General features: G+C 40.7%; 1 protein-coding gene across 1 annotated transcript in view; it reads right to left on the bottom strand.

The window, feature by feature from the left end:
- The window catches only part of LOC114562369 (teneurin-3), a 197416-nt gene that overhangs the window by 31309 nt on the left and 147273 nt on the right, over window positions 1–18834 (bottom strand). Inside the window, exons 12-18 of the mRNA XM_028588749.1 lie at window positions 18262–18462; window positions 13119–13304; window positions 8858–9004; window positions 8104–8320; window positions 3700–3819; window positions 1463–1724; window positions 256–523 (exon numbers count right to left, since the gene is read on the bottom strand). Of these exons, the coding sequence (XP_028444550.1) occupies window positions 256–523; window positions 1463–1724; window positions 3700–3819; window positions 8104–8320; window positions 8858–9004; window positions 13119–13304; window positions 18262–18462 (1401 nt within the window). The remainder of the gene's footprint in view (window positions 1–255; window positions 524–1462; window positions 1725–3699; window positions 3820–8103; window positions 8321–8857; window positions 9005–13118; window positions 13305–18261; window positions 18463–18834) is intronic.

Genomic DNA, 18834 nt, shown 5'->3' with positions numbered 1-18834 from the left:
GCAAAAGAGCAGTGGCCTTCAAAAATGCAGCACTGGGGGGATTTCAGGATTTCACACCACCTGCTAAATCTTTATTGCACATGGTAACAGAAGCAGTCTCTGGATAAATAATCCTCAATTTAGAAAAAAAACAAAACATAAAAATCAATCTTCAAAAGTTCAACCAAGGTTTATTGCCTGGAGGCAGCGCGAGTATCTGAGTGAACCTACGCTTACACAACATCTTCAGCCGGCAGCTTCACAGCAGGTACTCACCCACAGCCTCTGCCAGGCCAAAGACCCTCTGATTGTAGGCGTCTGTTTTATCCCAGATGAAGGTGTACGAGAGGTCAGGGAAGGCAGGGAAAGACTTCTGGAACTGACGGCCCATGACGGCCACCATCAGGTGGACCTTCATCAGGCCAAAGGGGAGACGGTCCTGGGTCAGGAGCACCTTGAGGATGGGCTTGTAGCCAGCTGCCCTGGAGCTCAGGTAGACCAGGTTGAGGTCACTGCCTGGTATGGCCACTTGCTCATGAAGGACCTACGATTTTAATTAGCAGTCAGACTGGTGCCAAATACACTGTGTGGAGTACAGAGTTAAGTAACAGGAGCAACAGGAGTTTGCTCTTAGTTAATGTAGAGGATGACTTTAAATACAGTATATAATACATCATATTTATGTGAAGTAATATGTCCTTTTATAATATATATTGCACTTCATACATTGGGGTTCACTTTTATCATTCAGGTTAGAGCAATTCCGTCAGGTACTGTAAGAGAAATGTTGTTTGTTGCCAGACATACAGGCTTATCATGTAGCAGCAGTCAAACATTATGAATGTGTGTTGAGCAGCCAAAATATAAAAAAATAAGCTCTTACTTATACCAAACCACCGAGTACATTAGTTAATATGCAAATTGTTACTCCACAGGCAATAAATTAATTCCTTATTATTTGAGTGTGTGAAAAAAAATTCAACTTGAACAACATAGCTCTAACAACTGACGAGTCCCTTTTCATTGTCCCAGTTCCCTGGACCAGGTTTCAACTCTGACTGCCACTGAATCAAATTGCCCTCTCAAATTTAACACCGTTTTCTTTTCAAATCAGTTTCAACAGCAAAAAGCTGCAGAGCCACAAACAAAATCCTGAGGCATGTAACCTCCATGCGATGCGCCCTCAGAATTTATCAGTATTACTGTGAGACAATTTATGGCTTAGTATTTGGGGAGACGCCTCAGTTCAATCAAAGCTCAAAGGCAAATCTGACTGTTTAAAATACGCAAGAGAAACCCTGGTCAAAGAAAGATAACAGCATTATCGTCGTGTATTTTCAACACTGCTGCTTGTAATGTTGGGATCCAACATGGGTTAGATTATTAGTCATTCAAAACAATCAGATAGGAGCACAAATGGGGAATTGACCATAAAAGCCCTGTATATGATCTCCCTGGGTCACCTCTGTGACAGCCATCTCACCTGGGTCTCGGGGATGATGGGGCTGTCCTCTGGGGAGCTCTTGTAGAGAGTGGAGAGGGGCGTAGCCAGGATGAGGGGGTTGGGCCGGATCAGGCCGGTAAGGTAGCAGCTGGGGATGTCGTTCTCCTCCCGCTTCATCACCACCGTGTCCATCACATGGAAAACGTTCCAGGGCAGCCACACTGTGCGGTGCAGCGTTGGGAACGGGGCGCGCTCGTAATTCAGCGTCAAAGAAGCGCCGCCGTTGGCCAAGAGGTCAAACCTTAACATAGTATCATGAAACAGTCACTGACTGTACAAACTAGGAGTGGTGATGGTGCAGTGGATATGACACCTGCCTTTGGCATGGGAGATCTGTGCTCGATTCCCACTGCGATTACATCAACCAATGAGGCATGTGACCTCTGACATATACAGCAATTGTAAGTCGCTTTGGATAAAAGCATCAGCTAAATGACATGTAATGTAATGAACTAGTATTAGCAATAAACAGACTTTATTTAGTACTATCTGCAAAAAAATGCAGTTTTATTTAAACTTTATATTTTCATAGTTGTTTTGGTTATGCTATCATTGTGCTCATTAAAGTAATTGCCTAGATCTGGGAACATTGATTTGATGTGACCTAAACCGCAAGACTAAAAGGTGACGGGGGTACATTTGAATCATGTTTTCCCTGCTCATGTTTCTCGCTCCATCTGACTTCTTTTTTTATATATTTTTAACAATGTTAAAACGTTATTACTGATAGGAATGATGGCCCGGACTATGGAAATAAGCCTCACTAATAAACCCTTTCCCTTTAAGTGCAAAATTATTAAAAGTAAATATTTATTTTATTCTTCCATCTTCAAGAGAGAGGAAGAGAGAACTTTTCCTTATCAAGTGTATTCCCTCTATACAGCCTCCATGCATTATTATCATTCACTGAATCTAATTTATGACTCTTGTTTAACCAGGCATGGTGTGAGAACGCTGTGAGACACTTTATGGTTGAATTTGGTTTGGACTCTTCTGAGTCTTGGGAGTTTTCTCTGGCGAACCAGTTTTAATTAGTAGGACATTACTCAGGGAAAAGTTACTGGTTTGGAAATGAACGGTGAGTCTTTGAAGTGCTGCTCTATATATTCTGCGAGCTCCACTACCCAGGGGGTAAAGCATCTGTGTGGTGACATTGCATGCATTCACATGCACAAAGACACACACACTCACAGATTTGAATGCTCATGCACGCACCAACACCCCCAATGACAGACACACATACGAACACACACACACACACACACGCCAACTTACAAGCTGTGCAGCTGACCTAAAACGGCTTCCTTCTCAAACTCTCTCCATTTTGGGCAGTGGGTAGCTCACAGCTGCAAGAGGCCAGGCTTTGATGCTGTCTCCCCCCCCCCCCCTCTTAACACACTGAGCGGATCTGTTGGCTAACCAAGTGTGATTATCCCCAACCATTTATCACGCTCCTTGTCAGAAGAGTTACAGGGCGGAATATCTGAAGAAATCAGCTAATCCTCAGCTGTCTGGGGACACAAGGATTGTGCTTCATAACAACAGCTGTACAATTCGCTGCCACTCATAAGCCTTTTATTCCATACTGGCAACACATAAACACATCTTCTATCTGCTGAATTGGAATGAAGGCCTTGGTTCACTATCTCTGACGACCATCTGCAAAATAAAGCTCCTACCTGAGGTGAACCCTTCCTGCATAATATGTGACATACGTTTGTCTTGTATGTGTTTGCACTCCTATTATTAAGGGCCCGTCCGCGGTAACAGCAGGAGAAGGTCAGACAGTAATCCCATGTTTTACTACACCGCGGGCAGATTGATTCTACCCTTGCTGATTCAATGCATTTTAAACAGCCTGGTTCAAAATGGCCTCCACCACTGTGACATTTGCATGAGGAATTGTTCTAGGGCACAATGTGCTGCTGTTTCAATTTGTTTTGAGCGCTTTTTGGATAACTGCCAGGACGACTTTTCCACTGTTGGGACAGCTTTTTTTCTGCAGTTTTTAATACTGTTCTGGGGACAGCAGTCTACAATATCCACAAATAAATTGTTGCAAGGCCAATGGTTAAACCTGAGGGCTGAGTTTCCTGCGAGAGAGTGCTAAAATGTATCAGGACATGTAAATGAGTGTTGATGAATGCTGATGGATCACTGTGTGTCCCTGCACGCTGCACCTACTGATGATTGTGTGCACAGAGTGTCTCCCTTACATGCCATCTTGCCGCGTGATGGTGTAGCCGTACTCTGGGTAGTGCAGAAAAGACACGTTGACTCCAATCAGCGGCGTCCCGTCTCCCGTGAGGACCTGACCCCGGATGACTGACACCAGGCTGTGTGGGCAAAAAAACACAGAAAGGGCTGAGTAAACACACAATGCCAGCCGGCGTCAACATGCGGCCACGGCACCAACACTGCAAACAACTGCCATCCCTTAGGCAGCGGCACCAGCAGGGAGGTATGATTTATTGACCGTTAGGAATACACGTCAGTGGTTGTTATTCATGAAAATGCCATCTTACAGTGCACCACTCTGTCTCTGTTTACTGCTTTAAAAGCCCATAATTCAGTGGGATGAGGTTTCCCAGACATGGAGAACTGTTGAGATTTTGCAGCATCTTGCATGTGCATTGCAGCATTTATATTCCACAATTTCATTTCTCACACCTAAGCCCTACTTGTATTTGAAGTTTGAGCCATACAAAGCCATGTATAGCTCTAAACAGTGGGCATCAAAGCAAAGATTGAAAAACACAGCACACTTTTTAGCCAACAAGATTCACACTTAAATGATCAGCCTGAGAAGTAAAGTCAACTTAGTAAATGAAGTGCACAATATACCCAGAGCAGAATATCAAATGAGGTTCGTAAGTGAAATATTCACAGTAATGTCATCACTCTGAACGAAGAATTTCACCTAAATGGTATTTTCAAGAGGGTGTGATCCAAGCGTGATTATCCTTGCAAGTTTCTTAGCTTCCAAAAAGAGGCACTTGTCAGTGCCATACCCGAGTCTTGTGCTCGTTGCCGTGATAAATGACTGTTGTAATACTTTTGATGAAAGATAATGTATCAACAAGAATTGTTTTAGAAGGGGCTCTTCAACTCGGTTACAAATATCCTCTTGATGTGAGAAGTTGAAAAGCTCAGCGGCTGACATGTCAAGAGGCACGTCATAAGAATGAAGAAAAAAAAAAAAAAAAAAAAAAGGAAAATAAATGAAAAGGAGTTTAAAAAAAAAAAGATATGCAATACAACAGAACTGCCACAGCACTTTAGAAAGGTGAAGTCATACATAGTGCAGATGTGAAAAGCAAAAAGTAATTTGAATACAAAATCTTCAGCAGTGAAAAGTTTCTTCAGATTTCTATAGATGAAAAACATTCCCCCCCTTTTAAGAAATAAATGCAGGAGAGGCTTTCCAGACAACGATCCTCTTTTTCTACCATTTATGTATTTATATGTACATTCACACCTGGCGGTTGTCTTATATAACCCACCTCCTACTGCTGGCCAAAGAGCAGTGCCACAGAAGCAGGTGGGGGAGGGTTACATGCTTCACTTAAAGGCAGTCTAGCATGGTGGAGCATTACTCATTCACTTAGCTCACCCAGAATTTCCCTGCTGGCGTATGGATTTGCTTCTGGTCAAAAGGCTCTCCACCTCCAGCATCCCCTTCCCCTGCTTTCACCTTAAAAAAAAATCTGTATTTTCTTTGGCATCTTTGCTTTATAAATCACAGAAATGGAAGATTCATACATGATTAAAGCCTCAGATATCCTCTGCGATTATTCAACATGACTGCAGGGCCTTCAGGTAAAACTTAGCTAACACCGCTTCTCCTTCGTATATTCCCAAGTGTGAAGTAATTTGTTAAGTCAGTCCTTTGTTTGAAGGTAAGAAGGGGAGACACTGCGATATTTCTCCATCAACATTTAATCATTCCCTACTTCTCAACCATTGAGCAGAATATTAAAAGTGTTCCCTCTGCATTTGTCACTGGTGGGCAAAAGATGTCTCATTTTGCCACTCCATCTCCGGGTCATTACGTATATGAGAGGAGGATGATCAACAGCTTTAGCCTCTCTTATTTCCCTCCCGCTCCACGCCTGGCACAACCATCTCCCATCCTTTATTTACCGGCTCGGGGAACAAGGCCACTTAAGAGCCCCGGCGAAGGTTCACTCTTTCTTCCCGGTGTCTCTATTAATCTTTTGAGAGCATACTACAAGAGCCGAACCCCCAAACAAACGGCAAGTAACACCACCTGCTGAAATACCCCAGAAATGAATAATATAATTCATGCATTCTTATCGGTCATTGTCTGACACCGGCTGTAGAAAAACACCATCAGAAAACCCCAATGGGAGACTTGTGTGGGGACATGTGATACGGCTGGGGGACAAGTTGGGGGAGGGGGGTGGGGGGGACCACTAAACCACAACACGTTTTATTCTCTGTGTTACAAGAGGGACAAGCTTACTGCCGAGTTCTGGATCCTGACCGCACGCTGAAATCTGCTCCTTTTCTCTTTGCTTTCAAAATGGCTTCTTAAAAAGTAAAAGAAGAGGAGTGACCTCTAACTGTTTCCCAGTTCTGCACCGGAAGACATCAGATACTCTACGACGAGTCACTGCTGCTGTTGGAAGCCTTGATGCTGTTCTGGCTTTGTTCCAGTGCTAGAGAAACCTTTTTTTTTTTTTTTTTTTTATAATGTATGCTCTGCGAGGGCTGTCAATAAATTATTCACCCTATAACCTCAAATAAATGTTTGAAAAATATGGGTCTCCAAACAAACTCTGCCACTACCTCATTCTACTTTACTATCTGACTCTTTCAATAAAAAAAAACATAAAAAAATCATGTACTCAGTGTTTGTGCTGATAAGATGCAATGGGAAAAAAAGGTAATTCATTTTGTCAAATGTAGGCATGTCTGCAGAGTCACTAAAATCCAGCATGGTGTTTTTGACTACAAAACTAACTTCTACAAGGAGATAAAAAGGCAAATGAGTATTCTGAGCAAAAGAGCTAATGCCAATGCCAGACATGAAATCGACAGTAAGCTGAAGACAATGAGGATGAGGATTACTGAGAACTTGGCTGGGAGGGGGGGTGGGGGACAGCCTCATTCTATATTTTCAGTAAAGCATGCTATTTACATAAGGATTACTTTAAACTATTGGAGGAAATATTCCCAAAGCCTTCTGCACACAGTTGGCAAACATTTTCCTCTCCATCAGTCACAAAACAAACCCCACTCGTGATTCTGAACAGATGTGGGAGTCCACTGAGGTTTTGGTGAAAAATCTCCTCAGTTTGCAAATTGATGTAGCTCAATAGTCTATTCATCGGGTAAGATATTCTCTTCCTTTGTATCAAACTTTTTTAATCAATGCTTCTTCTTTTTTACCTTGGATAAGCGTTTTAAAACGAAAAAGGAAAAAGAAAATGTGTAGTCACATTGCAAAGACGATGAGTAATGATAAATAAAAAGCCAGCCAAACTGTCTTTCAAAGACATACAAACTAGCTCTGCTCTGTAGGTAGATGATGTAGTTAGTGTTTCCAGAAGCATGTGCAAAGAAAAATCAAAAGCAAATTTTTTTTTTCAAAAAGAAGATAAAAACAAAGTGAGTCTACAGTAATAATTTCTACCATGTTCACAATCTTAGATTAGTGTGTTAGCATGCTAATTTCTGCTGATTGGGACTGAATACAAATTGCACAAGGGGCTGATGGGAATGTGATTAGTTTGGCAAATACCAAAGAATTGGACAAATTGAAATTTTGACCTGATGATGGAAACATAAGGGATCATCAGCGTTATTTGAATTCATCATGAGGGGAACATGTCAAAAACTAAATTGATTGATTGAATGTCTGAACCAAAATGATATCTATCTATCTATCTATCTATCTATCTATCTATCTATCTATCTATCTATCTATCTATCTATCTATCTATCTATCTATCTATCTATCTATCTATCCAATGTATTTGACTTCTTTGATGTTAAAGTGCAGGATACCATCAACTTGTTGGCTCTTTGCAGACTCTCTTTGATTGGACTGATTTAATGTGGTTTTCTGTTGGAAAAAAAGTTTCAAGAAAAACCCCCTTCTAGCAAATCTCAAAGAGATGTGTATTCATGTGTGCCGGCCTTAGATATTCAAATACACTCTGTGATGGCAAGCCCACTGATGATCAGAAAAATTAAGTTTTTGATAAAAGATATACATTAAAGTGAAAATGGTCTCTTCAGAGAATTTTTTTTCATTTCTTTTCTTTCCAATTTGGAAAACCACATGGTTGTCTTGTCTCTGTCAGAAACCTCATTATCACGTTTTCACAGTCATAAATGCTGGTTTTAGCCAGGCATAAGCTCACTCTTGAGCTACTTCATTTTGACTTGTGACAGAAATAAACACTTGTTGCAGCGACAGCGCTGTAAACACATTTGTCCCTGAGGCTATAGAAGACAAAGAGACGTAAGATTCTTTGACGTTTTGAAGTGGCTTCACAAACACAGGTGTCTCCAGGCTGGTAATGAGACAGCAAACAGCTAATGTGATGCAAATAATTAAAGAGCTGTCAGTAAATCATTAAGCCGCTTACCTGCTGTTGAACTGGTTATCCCAGGGTATCACGTGACTGCCGCTGGGACCAATCAAGAAGCTGATGCGATCATAAAAGCCCTTGGATGTGGGCTGGGCGGCTGAACTCTGGCCCTGGCCGGCGATGGCAGCGGGGTCGGGCGAGCCGCGACAGTAGGTCTGACCCTGGCAGGAGATTTGAGTGCAGCAGTCTGGGTCCATGCAGTCGACGAGGCCATCTGGAAAACAGGACGGAGAGTCGAGACAGGAAGGGGAAAGTTTGGTCGACCTGGATGCATTAGGAAACATGTGAGCAACTCCATTATTGTGTTGAGCTCTGGTACACACAGATGACTTCTAACGTGAACTTAAGTTCATCGAAGCGACAGCAGAGATCGTGAGCTGACATGAAAAGTGTGAACTATTTCAAAGTAAGTCATCTAATATGAACCTCAAAAGTTCTGGGCTTGTTGATCAGCAGTTCATTAGACATCCAGCTCCAGAGTATTGATATTTAGTCTCAACTACTCTTTATAATTGATCTACTGTATATTTTAATGCATGCTGTTTAACAATCTGCTCTGCTACAACATTTGCATATTCTTTCCAGTGATGTTTTATGTATGACTGATTTGTTTCATTTGTTTGCAATGTCACCGAGGAGCCACATCAAAGCCAATTTTCTGTTTTGCACAATAAGAGTTACACAACAGGTTTATTTTTTTTTTTTCTGGATCTAAAAGACTGTTTTGTACGAGGCTTCTAATTCTTCCTACCTCCCTCATTATCCTTGCCATCTGAGCAGAGCGTTTCCGTCGCTACATCGCATCCCAGCCCTCTCCAGCCCGACTGGCAGATGCAGTGCCAGACGTTCTGATCCAGGACGCACCTCCCGTTGTTGTTGCACAGCCCGGGGCAGCCGTCTGCCAACACATCACGTACGTGTCAAACAGCGGAGCAAGTCAACAAGGAACAAGGAAATCAGGGGGAGAAGGAGGGGAAGACAAGAGCGAAGGGGGCATTTAGAGTGGACAGGGGGTTCAGAGGAAGGACAAAAATGATAAAAGACAGTATTGAGTGAACATACAGTACAATACACCTCTGACAGGACTTGGGATGTGGGGGGAGGGCGTGAGGAGTTACAGTCGTTTCACATGAGTTTCAGGAGCACGTACAGCTGCACTGAAAAGGAAAATGCATGGGATAAAAGAAGAGGAAACCTGTTGAGCTGTTTGTGGGCCAAGGGGAGACACTGTGAATGTCAAATCCTAATGGCAGTTGGAGTTTTTTTTCTGTTTAAATCAAAGTTGAGAATGAGTATATATGAGTGCATGTGACTTGGTGCTTTGGTTATGTTTTGGCATGAATTGTCATAGTGTGATTTTCAAATTAAGGGCTGACGTGGAGCCACATTCACAATTTTGGAGATTTCTTTTTTTTTATGTTTCAATCAAGCTTTAAAAGGATTCTTAGTGAGTTCAAAGCTGCACAAATCCCATGTAAGAAGCTGGAAATCTGTGACTGTCTTGGGAGTACATCACTTGCGCCAGGAAAATAATTAAAGTAGGAATAGTCTACTGCAGATGTTAGAAACACTCATGTGAAGTAACAGCAACATCAAAAGGAAAGGAAAGTATATATGTAAATAGGGGAAGAAGTGTGGGAAGAAAGGGGAAGATCTAGAGTCTCTACATTTACAGAAAACAGAGCACTTGCTGCCAGATTGCATTCCTTCTAGTGCAGGGTGAAGACAGGGAGCTGAAACATGACTAAACCACACCAGTTTGGGGCGTTTAATCTGGCAGACACAGGGAATTAAGACAGGAGGGGGGGGAGAAGGGACCGTGGAGTCTGTGTGAGACTGGTTCAGACAGAGAGGTGATGAGGAAACATATCGGGCGAGCAGGATCACAGCAGAAACATTATGATCGACTCGGACATAGAACAGGTGTAAATACGCCGTGCTAGGAAAGACATAGAGCAGGGAGGGATTGTTTGTGACAATCTCCCTTGGGGGGTAGTGGTTCAATTTACCTTTATATCCTATCTTGACTGCTCCTTTTACACAACCGAGGAAAGGGAAACATTTGGAAAAGAAAATTACTTATCTCCTTGGTGGCAGAGAGCTAAGACTGACAAACACATTTACTTATTGTAACTTACAGGGAGCACAAAAAGTGAGAACGGTTGCTGGTATAAAACTGCCAACTTGCTTGAAATATTTTTTTTTTTTAAATAGAAGCTTTGCATGTCGTTTTCCCGAAAATTATAGTTGGCTTTGCCACGTTTTAGTTTCTGCTCTAATTTCAATCTACCGACTGTGTATGTAAATCATAGTCGTTATGGTAATTGAGCTCAATAGCTAATACTAAGCATGAGTGACAGGATATGACTGGAAAGCTGCGAGCTCACCCATTTTTTATTTTTTTTTAAACAGAGTTCACATTTCTTTCAAGCGACACAAAACATCTTGCATGAAGAGTATAATTGTCAAGCAAAGTGAAATGTATTTTACCTGATACTCTGGAATCCAGGGCTATACATGTAAGCCAAGAGGGAATTTGATAGAGATAGATAGGTAGGCAGACAGGCATACAGACATAGAATAGAAAAAAGAACAGATATAAGTAGGAGTTAGGCAAAGAAATGCAAAGAGCAAAAACAAGTAGAAAATTGGTTTGCGAGAGGGAGACAAAAGAGACAGAAGCTGCAGATTTAAAAAAGTAGATTCATAGTTTAGCTGCAGTAAGGGGGAAAATCCAGTATTTGACTTAGAGTGTAGATGTTAATTAAAGCAGCAAGTGATTAATCAGAATAATAGATGCATCCATGGTCAAAATCATCACATTTTTCTGTAAAAACGCCTTAGGTGGTTTTTATATTTCTGTCCATAGGAAGCAACATAAATGAATTAAGCTTTGTAAAATATTCATTGTTAATACTCTCCATCTGCTTTGCTTTGCCAAAGCAAGACAAGCTAACACAAAGAAGATCACACAATTCCTCTTGATATCTGGTTGTTAAAACCCTCTTTGTTTTCAGACAACATGAGCCAGTTTCATCTGGGCCTGCAAAACATTTTACTGTCTACGTGGCATGTAGTCTCACCCTCAGTCTATTATGAACGCATCATGAAGCAGCACGCCCAACTTTTTTTTTTTTTTTTTTTTTTTTTTTTTTTTCAATGTTGCTGTCATCTCCACTTCGGTGATTTCAACAACTGCACAGAAAAGATCCAGCAGTACACTAAGACGAATCAAAAAACACCTTAGTGGTAAACTGCGGTGCTGAGAAAGCAGTTACAATGGGTTAAGCCTTGCATATAAAACAGGATCTAGATGCTTGTGACAAAAGAATGGCCGAGGAGGTCCTCTATTCAAGCTCTGTCCATGTAATGTGATTAAAAGATGCTTTGTGCAAATGGAAGTTATTCAGGGTTTGAAAGACAAAATAAGCTCTCGTTTCTCCAAGAAAAGGTAACGCACTGCCTATTCATCCCCCAAGTTACTTTCCTGACGGGAGCCTTAAACAGGAGGAAAGAAAGAGAAAATGAATGGTGCACAATCGGCCCTGAGGAGGGAAAGATTAATAAGTTCAGGAATGTGAGCCCTCCAACAACTCTCTCACTGCACCCCTCCCCCCCCCCCCCCCCCCTCCCACTCCAGGGATGGATCGGCGCTGCAGACCGGGGATGGCTGATGAGAGAACTTGTAAATACATAATTAGGGTTCAATAGTTTGGAGGGCCAGATCTTTGTGTCACAGGGAGTATGTCATCATTGAGAGGTTGGAAATGACACTTGGGGGAATGGTGTTTGACGTGGCGTGTCAGGGTTTAACTACAGGACCTTTGACAGGGGGTAAGGTGTCAAGGAAGTCTGAGTTAAAGGTCAATAGGAAGGGACATCTCAGAACTCATTATCCTCATTAATTCCAGGTGAAGCACTGCCATTTCAGAGAAAAATGATATTCCAAAGAGGCCTACCCCTGGCTTTTCGGCTCCCTACATACCTGCCCTTGACTTGCTAATACAGGAGCATTACTTCAGCAGTCTAAAAGGTGGAATATCTAAATGGATGATGGAAAAATTACAAGGTTGATATGACAAAAAAAAAAAGACATTTTAAGAAAGAGAGAAGAATAGTGAAGAATAGCTTGCCAAAGCAATGATATAGCATGTGTGCATTTCTCTTTAGTGGGAGAGAGGATTAACAGCTTACTGTAAGGTAAAATTGCCAGCATGTTGATATATCTGTGAAAGTCTATATACATATATTGTCACAATTGGTTTGACTTAATTAATTCAAACCTCTACATTTACCACAGTGTCTGGTTTTAGGTAGCTCTGGCTAAGAATAGCTTGATGCTGAACAGGAGGTGATGTTTCCAGAAGCAGCAGCTGGCATTTGCTTGCAAACAAAATGGAAAAACTGAACTGTTAATATGTGTGGTAAAAGTCACCATAGTTAACTTCACTTCAGTTAAAGTAGCAATGACACAACATAAATAGAGTCCATTAAAGGTCCCGGAATTAAAATATTAAGGTACAATTTTCATAAGCAATGTATGCAGTACAATATTTCCCTCTGAAATCTGGTGGAGTAGAAGTATATCCAAAAACAGTACTGTATTTGAGCATATTTTACTTTCCACCAATGACTGTGGCTGACTAACATACACAAATCCAATGATGAAGATTCTGGCCAGTGGCCACAATGTTTGATTCAGTAATCTCTGGAAATTGAAACAGCAGTTTACTTCTAAGCAGTGCAACAATATTACCATAAAGTCCTTATCACTAGTTGTGTGTCACCAGTAGTGTCTTGCAATGGTACTTGTTTGGAGTAGGTAGGCAGCATCAGACGTGTGCCATGATTTGAGTCTTTCCAACAGATGCTTGAAACTGCACTAAAACACTGACATTCACACTCCAACGTTGCCCTTTTAAGCCGGTCCATGAATGAATTACCTCTGTAGTTCGTGGCCTTTTGTCAAGTGTGTGTAGGTGTACAATACTGCATGTGTCACCGTGGCTCACCGATGGTGCAATGTTCCCCCGTCCAGCCCTGATGGCAGTCACACTTGCCCTCTCGGCAGACTCCGTGGTCAATGCAGCGTGGGTGACAGTCCCTCTGCTCACATTCTGGTCCTGTCCAGCCTTCCTCGCACTGACACACACCACTGATGCACAAGCCGTGGGGACCACAGTCCACCAAGCACACCTCTGTTGCAAAAGAAAAAGCCACAGAGTCATGTAGGTTTTGTTATGTAAAAGGCCCTTTTTTTTCTTCTGTACTGGTGTATTTTTGTAGTCTGTGTAGCTACATCTGCCACTACTGAAAAATATTCTGATGTTTGCTGTGAAGAGTTGGCTCCATCGGTTAAAGTGGGCCTATAAGTTGAACTGCAAATAAAACACATTTGCAACACTATACCTGAAAAATGTGTTATAGAAAATCCTGAAATAGTAAACATATTTAAATGAACAAAAGAAAAAAGGGTTTATATTCTGATATATTTCATCTGAAGAGGCTTATAATTACTGACATCTATTGAAAAGGAAATTTTAAGAAGCATTATATTATATTACATGGGGAAAAAAACCCGGATTTTACCGCTTTTGCTTGCTTTATGGATTGTAATAAAAAAAAAATGTGTGTAAAGCAGGACAAACAGTTGACTTACGACTTGTCAGAGCATTGAAACAGAATCCCTTATCAACTTTTATTTGGCTGCCACTTTCCCAAAATACACAATGAATAGTTGAGAAGAAAAAGTATGAAATTAATCTTGATATACAGTGTCATTACTTTTATGGGTTACAGCAAGAATAAAGTATCTTAAATTCTCAGTGCTTGACATTTAATCTGTAAACCATGTACTCCACAATACAGCACGGCAACACAGTGCTGTCAGCTTGCATTGAAACCAATTCAAACGTAATGAGTGCGTGTCAGAATGCACTTCAAAGAGATGAAACTTTAAACAGAAGAAAATGTGCGTGTGTCCTTATGATGGCAGATGGAAGATATCTGATTCAGTTTACATCTATTTTATGTAAAAAAAAAAAAAATTTACTCAGCAACACATTCTGGAGGACTTTAATTAGCTAATCAACAAATGGCTCCAATCAGTATAATAACTTTCTTCCCCCATCTGAATGACATTGAAACTTATGTAATGTAATATTAATTAGGCATGGACAGTGCACAATTAAACATTTACCCTGTATAAAAACAATAAGGGATGCATTGTGCCAGGTTGTAGCACCATTGCTATTTCCCCCTCCCTTTAGTTTCTGGACAGGTAGGTCATCGCATCGGTAGGTTATCACACAATGTGTAAGTATTGCTCTGAATAATCACAGTGAAATGATACAAACTGCATTCTTTCCATGCCCATGAAAGAGCAACGCAGGTTGTTATTGTAATTTTTCTTCCTGAATCCACTTTAACCAATCTTAATCTAAGACTGAGAAGTAATTTATTAGGCAACTTTATTTCTCCATGCAGTGCAGAATAAAATAATCGCTCAAAAAGTCTGAAGTCAGAGCAGAAGAACAGTAAAGCACAGCAATTACTTTGTGCAACACTTACAAAACAACCACTTTTCAGGTTTTACATATTCTGAAAGCTCATTTGCATGGAGCCTTGGCAGACTGATGCAAGGGTTAGGGATTTAAGCAGGCTCTTATGTGTGGACTCTGAGGGATGTTAGATCAACATGATTTCTTCAAGTACGGAGCATTGAAAACAGCAGAGCATCTGTTATCAATCTGTGCTATCTTCAGAGAAGTAGAAATCAAATGATTGAATCCATGGGTGGCAAGGAAATCAATCTGTACCAGGCTAAAGCTAACGCTCAACAAGCTGTGGCTACTCTTGTAAGAGAATAAGAAATGCTCATTTGCTGGAAACAAGAGCTTTGATCAAAGCTTTTGAACAGAAAAGCTTTCCGTCGTGACAACAGCCGTCAGAGTGCTAGAGGAAAGTAGTTCATGTATTTCCTCAAATTTTAAATGCTCCAGGAAATGTATATAGCCCCATAACCAACAAAAAGTTTGTGACTTTTTAAAAACTTGGTAGAGCCTGCCGGAAAAGCAAATAAGCCAAGAGACATTCTGCCGCCCAAAATGTAACAAGCCATGGATAAAATATCTACCCATTTTGTTCATTTAATTTTATTATTTTTTTAAGCTAATCTACCCCCCCACTGCTTTACCCACATTCCCCCGTGACTGAGGCTATTTTAGCAGTCCTTTTCCAGCACTCTGTATAGAGTTTTCCTTCGATTGAGAGACCTTGGATAGTTCTGATTAAGTCGGGCTGACACTGTAGAATATTAAGCATGCCTCTGGAGGGGAGTCATTTGATTCCAAAGGGATACCTCCTTCCCATAGAATCTATGCAATCAATTTTTCATTAGTCCAAACGTGTTTATCTGCCTTTAACATGCCCCTGACTCGAGCTGGATAGGGGTTGTGGGCGGTCGATCCATGCTACTCGCTTGTTAATTAAAGTTGATTCAATTGAAGAAGAACCGCAGCATTAATTAAGAAGGAATTCTCCACCCACCCAGGTGGGTAAACTGTAACTTCTGGATCACACTAGTTCAGTCCGTTCTAGTTTTGACAAGCCAGAGATATCTTGCTGAGTGAGAGGAAAAAAAAAAAAAAAAAAAAAAAAAAGAAACTTCAACAGAATAACCAATAAACAAAGCGAGACACAAAAGAAAAGAAAAAAATCCCTGCTCACCAAAACAATCATTCTTCTTGGGCACCGACCAAACAGGCTGCATGCTGCTTCAAGTGGTCTTAACACGCATCTATCATCTCAAACACACCATCCAGCCTCCTTGTGGTTTAATTTTCAATTGAATATCAGCCTAGAGAAATATGTTTAACAGCCTTTTATACTGACAGAAACAAACTGCAACTTCTGCTTTTAATTGTTCGACTCAGCGTGGCCATTGTGTCTCACTGGGTTTATCCCATAGAGAATGAGTCTATTCGGAGGTAGGAAACGGGACTTAAATCACCTGAACCTCATACACAGATAACAGATGGGAGGGGCCAGCCTTTGAACTAACATGTCACCTACCTGTGTAGAAAGCCAAGCCCTCTGAATACAAAGCTGGTAACAAATGAAGACGCTCTGCTGCGAACAGATGGGATACACGATTGTCTCCTCTCCTCTTAAAAAGCTGAAGCTGCTATAAAACACACTTTTTTTTTAAAACAACACACATTTGTGTTGAAATTTCAAAGAGAACATATGCTGGGTCTCACAAGAATAAGGCGCGGAGTCAAAGCTTTGTTATCAGCAAATGCTCGGTTTCAAAACCAACACGTGCTACAAGTGTTGATTACCAAATGTTAAGGGTGTGATCACACGCATTTCATTTATTTATTCCAAAACATAATGACGCTGATTTAGTTAGGGGTCAAACTACCAAACTGCAAGCAAATCAAAACTAAGTCTAATGATTGTCACAGAGATTTACACGTTGCCTGATACTGATAATGAATATCAGTTCTTGAGACACGATTGAAGCAAAATCACAGACTTTGCTTTTATTTTTTTTAACTTCTCTGGTGAACGTAGTGTAGATGAGAACACTGAATATGAGCAGCAGTCCAGACGGAGCTTTTTCCTCAGTCCTTTCTTTTGTTTTACAACAACAATTTCCATGCATTGCATGAGTGACTCCTGGCTATCAGATATCAACATCTGTCTTCTCATAACAACGCAACCTTTTGTTATGGGTTTACTATCTGCAGTCGGTCCAGGGTCCTTTATTCCTCCTACTTGGAGAACAACTAAGAGGTTTGAGGCATTTTGTGTTCGTGTTGTGCGAAAAGACATTTAAAGTTGTTGTTCTTACACAGATTATTAAAGTTGCTTAAAAATACAGAGCTTGAATTAACACATCCTCTTCATTATCGTCTTTTCAATATGGCATTACTGAAAGTATATATGTCTTTACTGAAGGTGATGTAATGTAGGAGAGATGTAACCGTGGGCTCATAAAACACAGCACTGACAGTACTGTAGCATGTACGCATAGCTCATGAGATGGAAAACTTCAGTAAGTCAGGCTCCCATATATCATCTTTGAAGCAAATCCAGACTTTTCAATTAATAATGTTGTTTCCTGCATGTGTACATATGGGGAAAAAGCTGAAAGATACTGATGTGACGGTCTGCAGAATATTATTCAACAAGCTTCATTTCAAAATGTGACATATTCATTTCGGAAAACAAATTGTTCTTCAATGTTCACTAAATGATATTTCAAAAACACACATGATTAATTACCTAAATTTGTGATTTTCTATCAATTTCCCCACTCATATTTCCAGATTCCAAAGCTGAATAATAATTACCAAAGTTTCTTAATAAGACACCCATGTGTCTTATAACATAATGTACTGTATGAGATAGATCTTTTATTTCAAGCTACAGCTTGTTAATAAAGGCTTATGCATCTGCTGCCGTGGACACCTGGTGTCAGCAAGTGGGGAGTTTATTTGGAGTAAATACAGAATTTGGTGCAAGTTATATGTTTGAGAAACTCAAACATTATCTACAACAAAAAAGGCATTATAGATTTGTTAGTGCTGTACAAATACATGTACTGTAACACTGCACTTATGGCATCAATAACTGAAGGAATGAATGAATGAAATGAACAACCTTGGACCTACTCAGAGTAGATCAATATGCCTTTTAATTCTTTTAAAGCCAATGTGTAGACTTTGTTGACTATTTTCACTAAAGACTGAAAAGATTGTCACAATAATAGTAGTCAGTTGAAAGAAAATAAATTCTTCATCTATTTTGATGATCACTTAATCAAAGTATTGTTTTCAAATGAAAAACAATTATCATAATCTAGTTCCAGCTTCTTAAATGTGAAGATTTGCTGCTTGTCTTTTTCATATGTGATTGTCAATTTAATATATTTGAGTTTAGGACAAACCTGAAGATGTCAACTCGGGCTTTAGGAAAGTGCGATGGCCATTTTTCACTATTTCATAGACCAAAATATAAATGGGTGAAAATATTTGCAGATTAATCAAAAATGAAAATAATCTTTACTTGCAGCCCTACAGTATGTCACGTGAAAAGGCTACACAAAATACATTTATGTGATGAAATGAAAGTGGATTGTGTTCTGACCTATGGAGCAGTCGGCCCCTGTCCAGTTAGCCTCACAGATGCAAGTTCCGGAGTCAGTGTTGAAGGTGCCATGACTGGAGCACTGTTCTGGACAAGTGCTCTTCAGGATCTCGCAGCTGATCCCTCCCCAGCCCGGGTTGCAGTGGCACTCACTGTGATGACAGGCTCCGTGACCGGAGCACGTCGGGTCCACGCAGTCAACTAAGGACACAAAAGTGAGAACAACAATGTTAGTTTACCACTTCTAGACAGGACCTCCAACCTACTTATTAACCCCGGGCTACTTTGACTCTGCTACCTACGGAACCCCGGAAGTGACATGAAGGAAAAAAAAACAAAAAACATGTACTGGGGACAAACACTGATTATACTTTTGCGAGATCTTGATTTTGTTTTGCCAGATCTCGAGTATACCTTGCGAGATCTTGACTTTGTTTTGCGAGATCTCGAGTTTTATTTGTGAGATCTCGCAAATCCAATAATGCATCCGAGAACCGCTAGAGCCTGGATGTACAGTATTAAGAGAACTGGATACAGCGTTTCGTGGCAAAGCCCCATTCATTCCAATGAGAG

The sequence above is a fragment of the Perca flavescens genome, chromosome 10 (genome assembly GCF_004354835.1).
Source record: "Perca flavescens isolate YP-PL-M2 chromosome 10, PFLA_1.0, whole genome shotgun sequence".
Lineage (NCBI taxonomy): Eukaryota > Metazoa > Chordata > Actinopteri > Perciformes > Percidae > Perca > Perca flavescens.
Note: the sequence above shows the minus strand (reverse complement) of the source record. Positions and strands in the feature narration are given on the sequence as shown.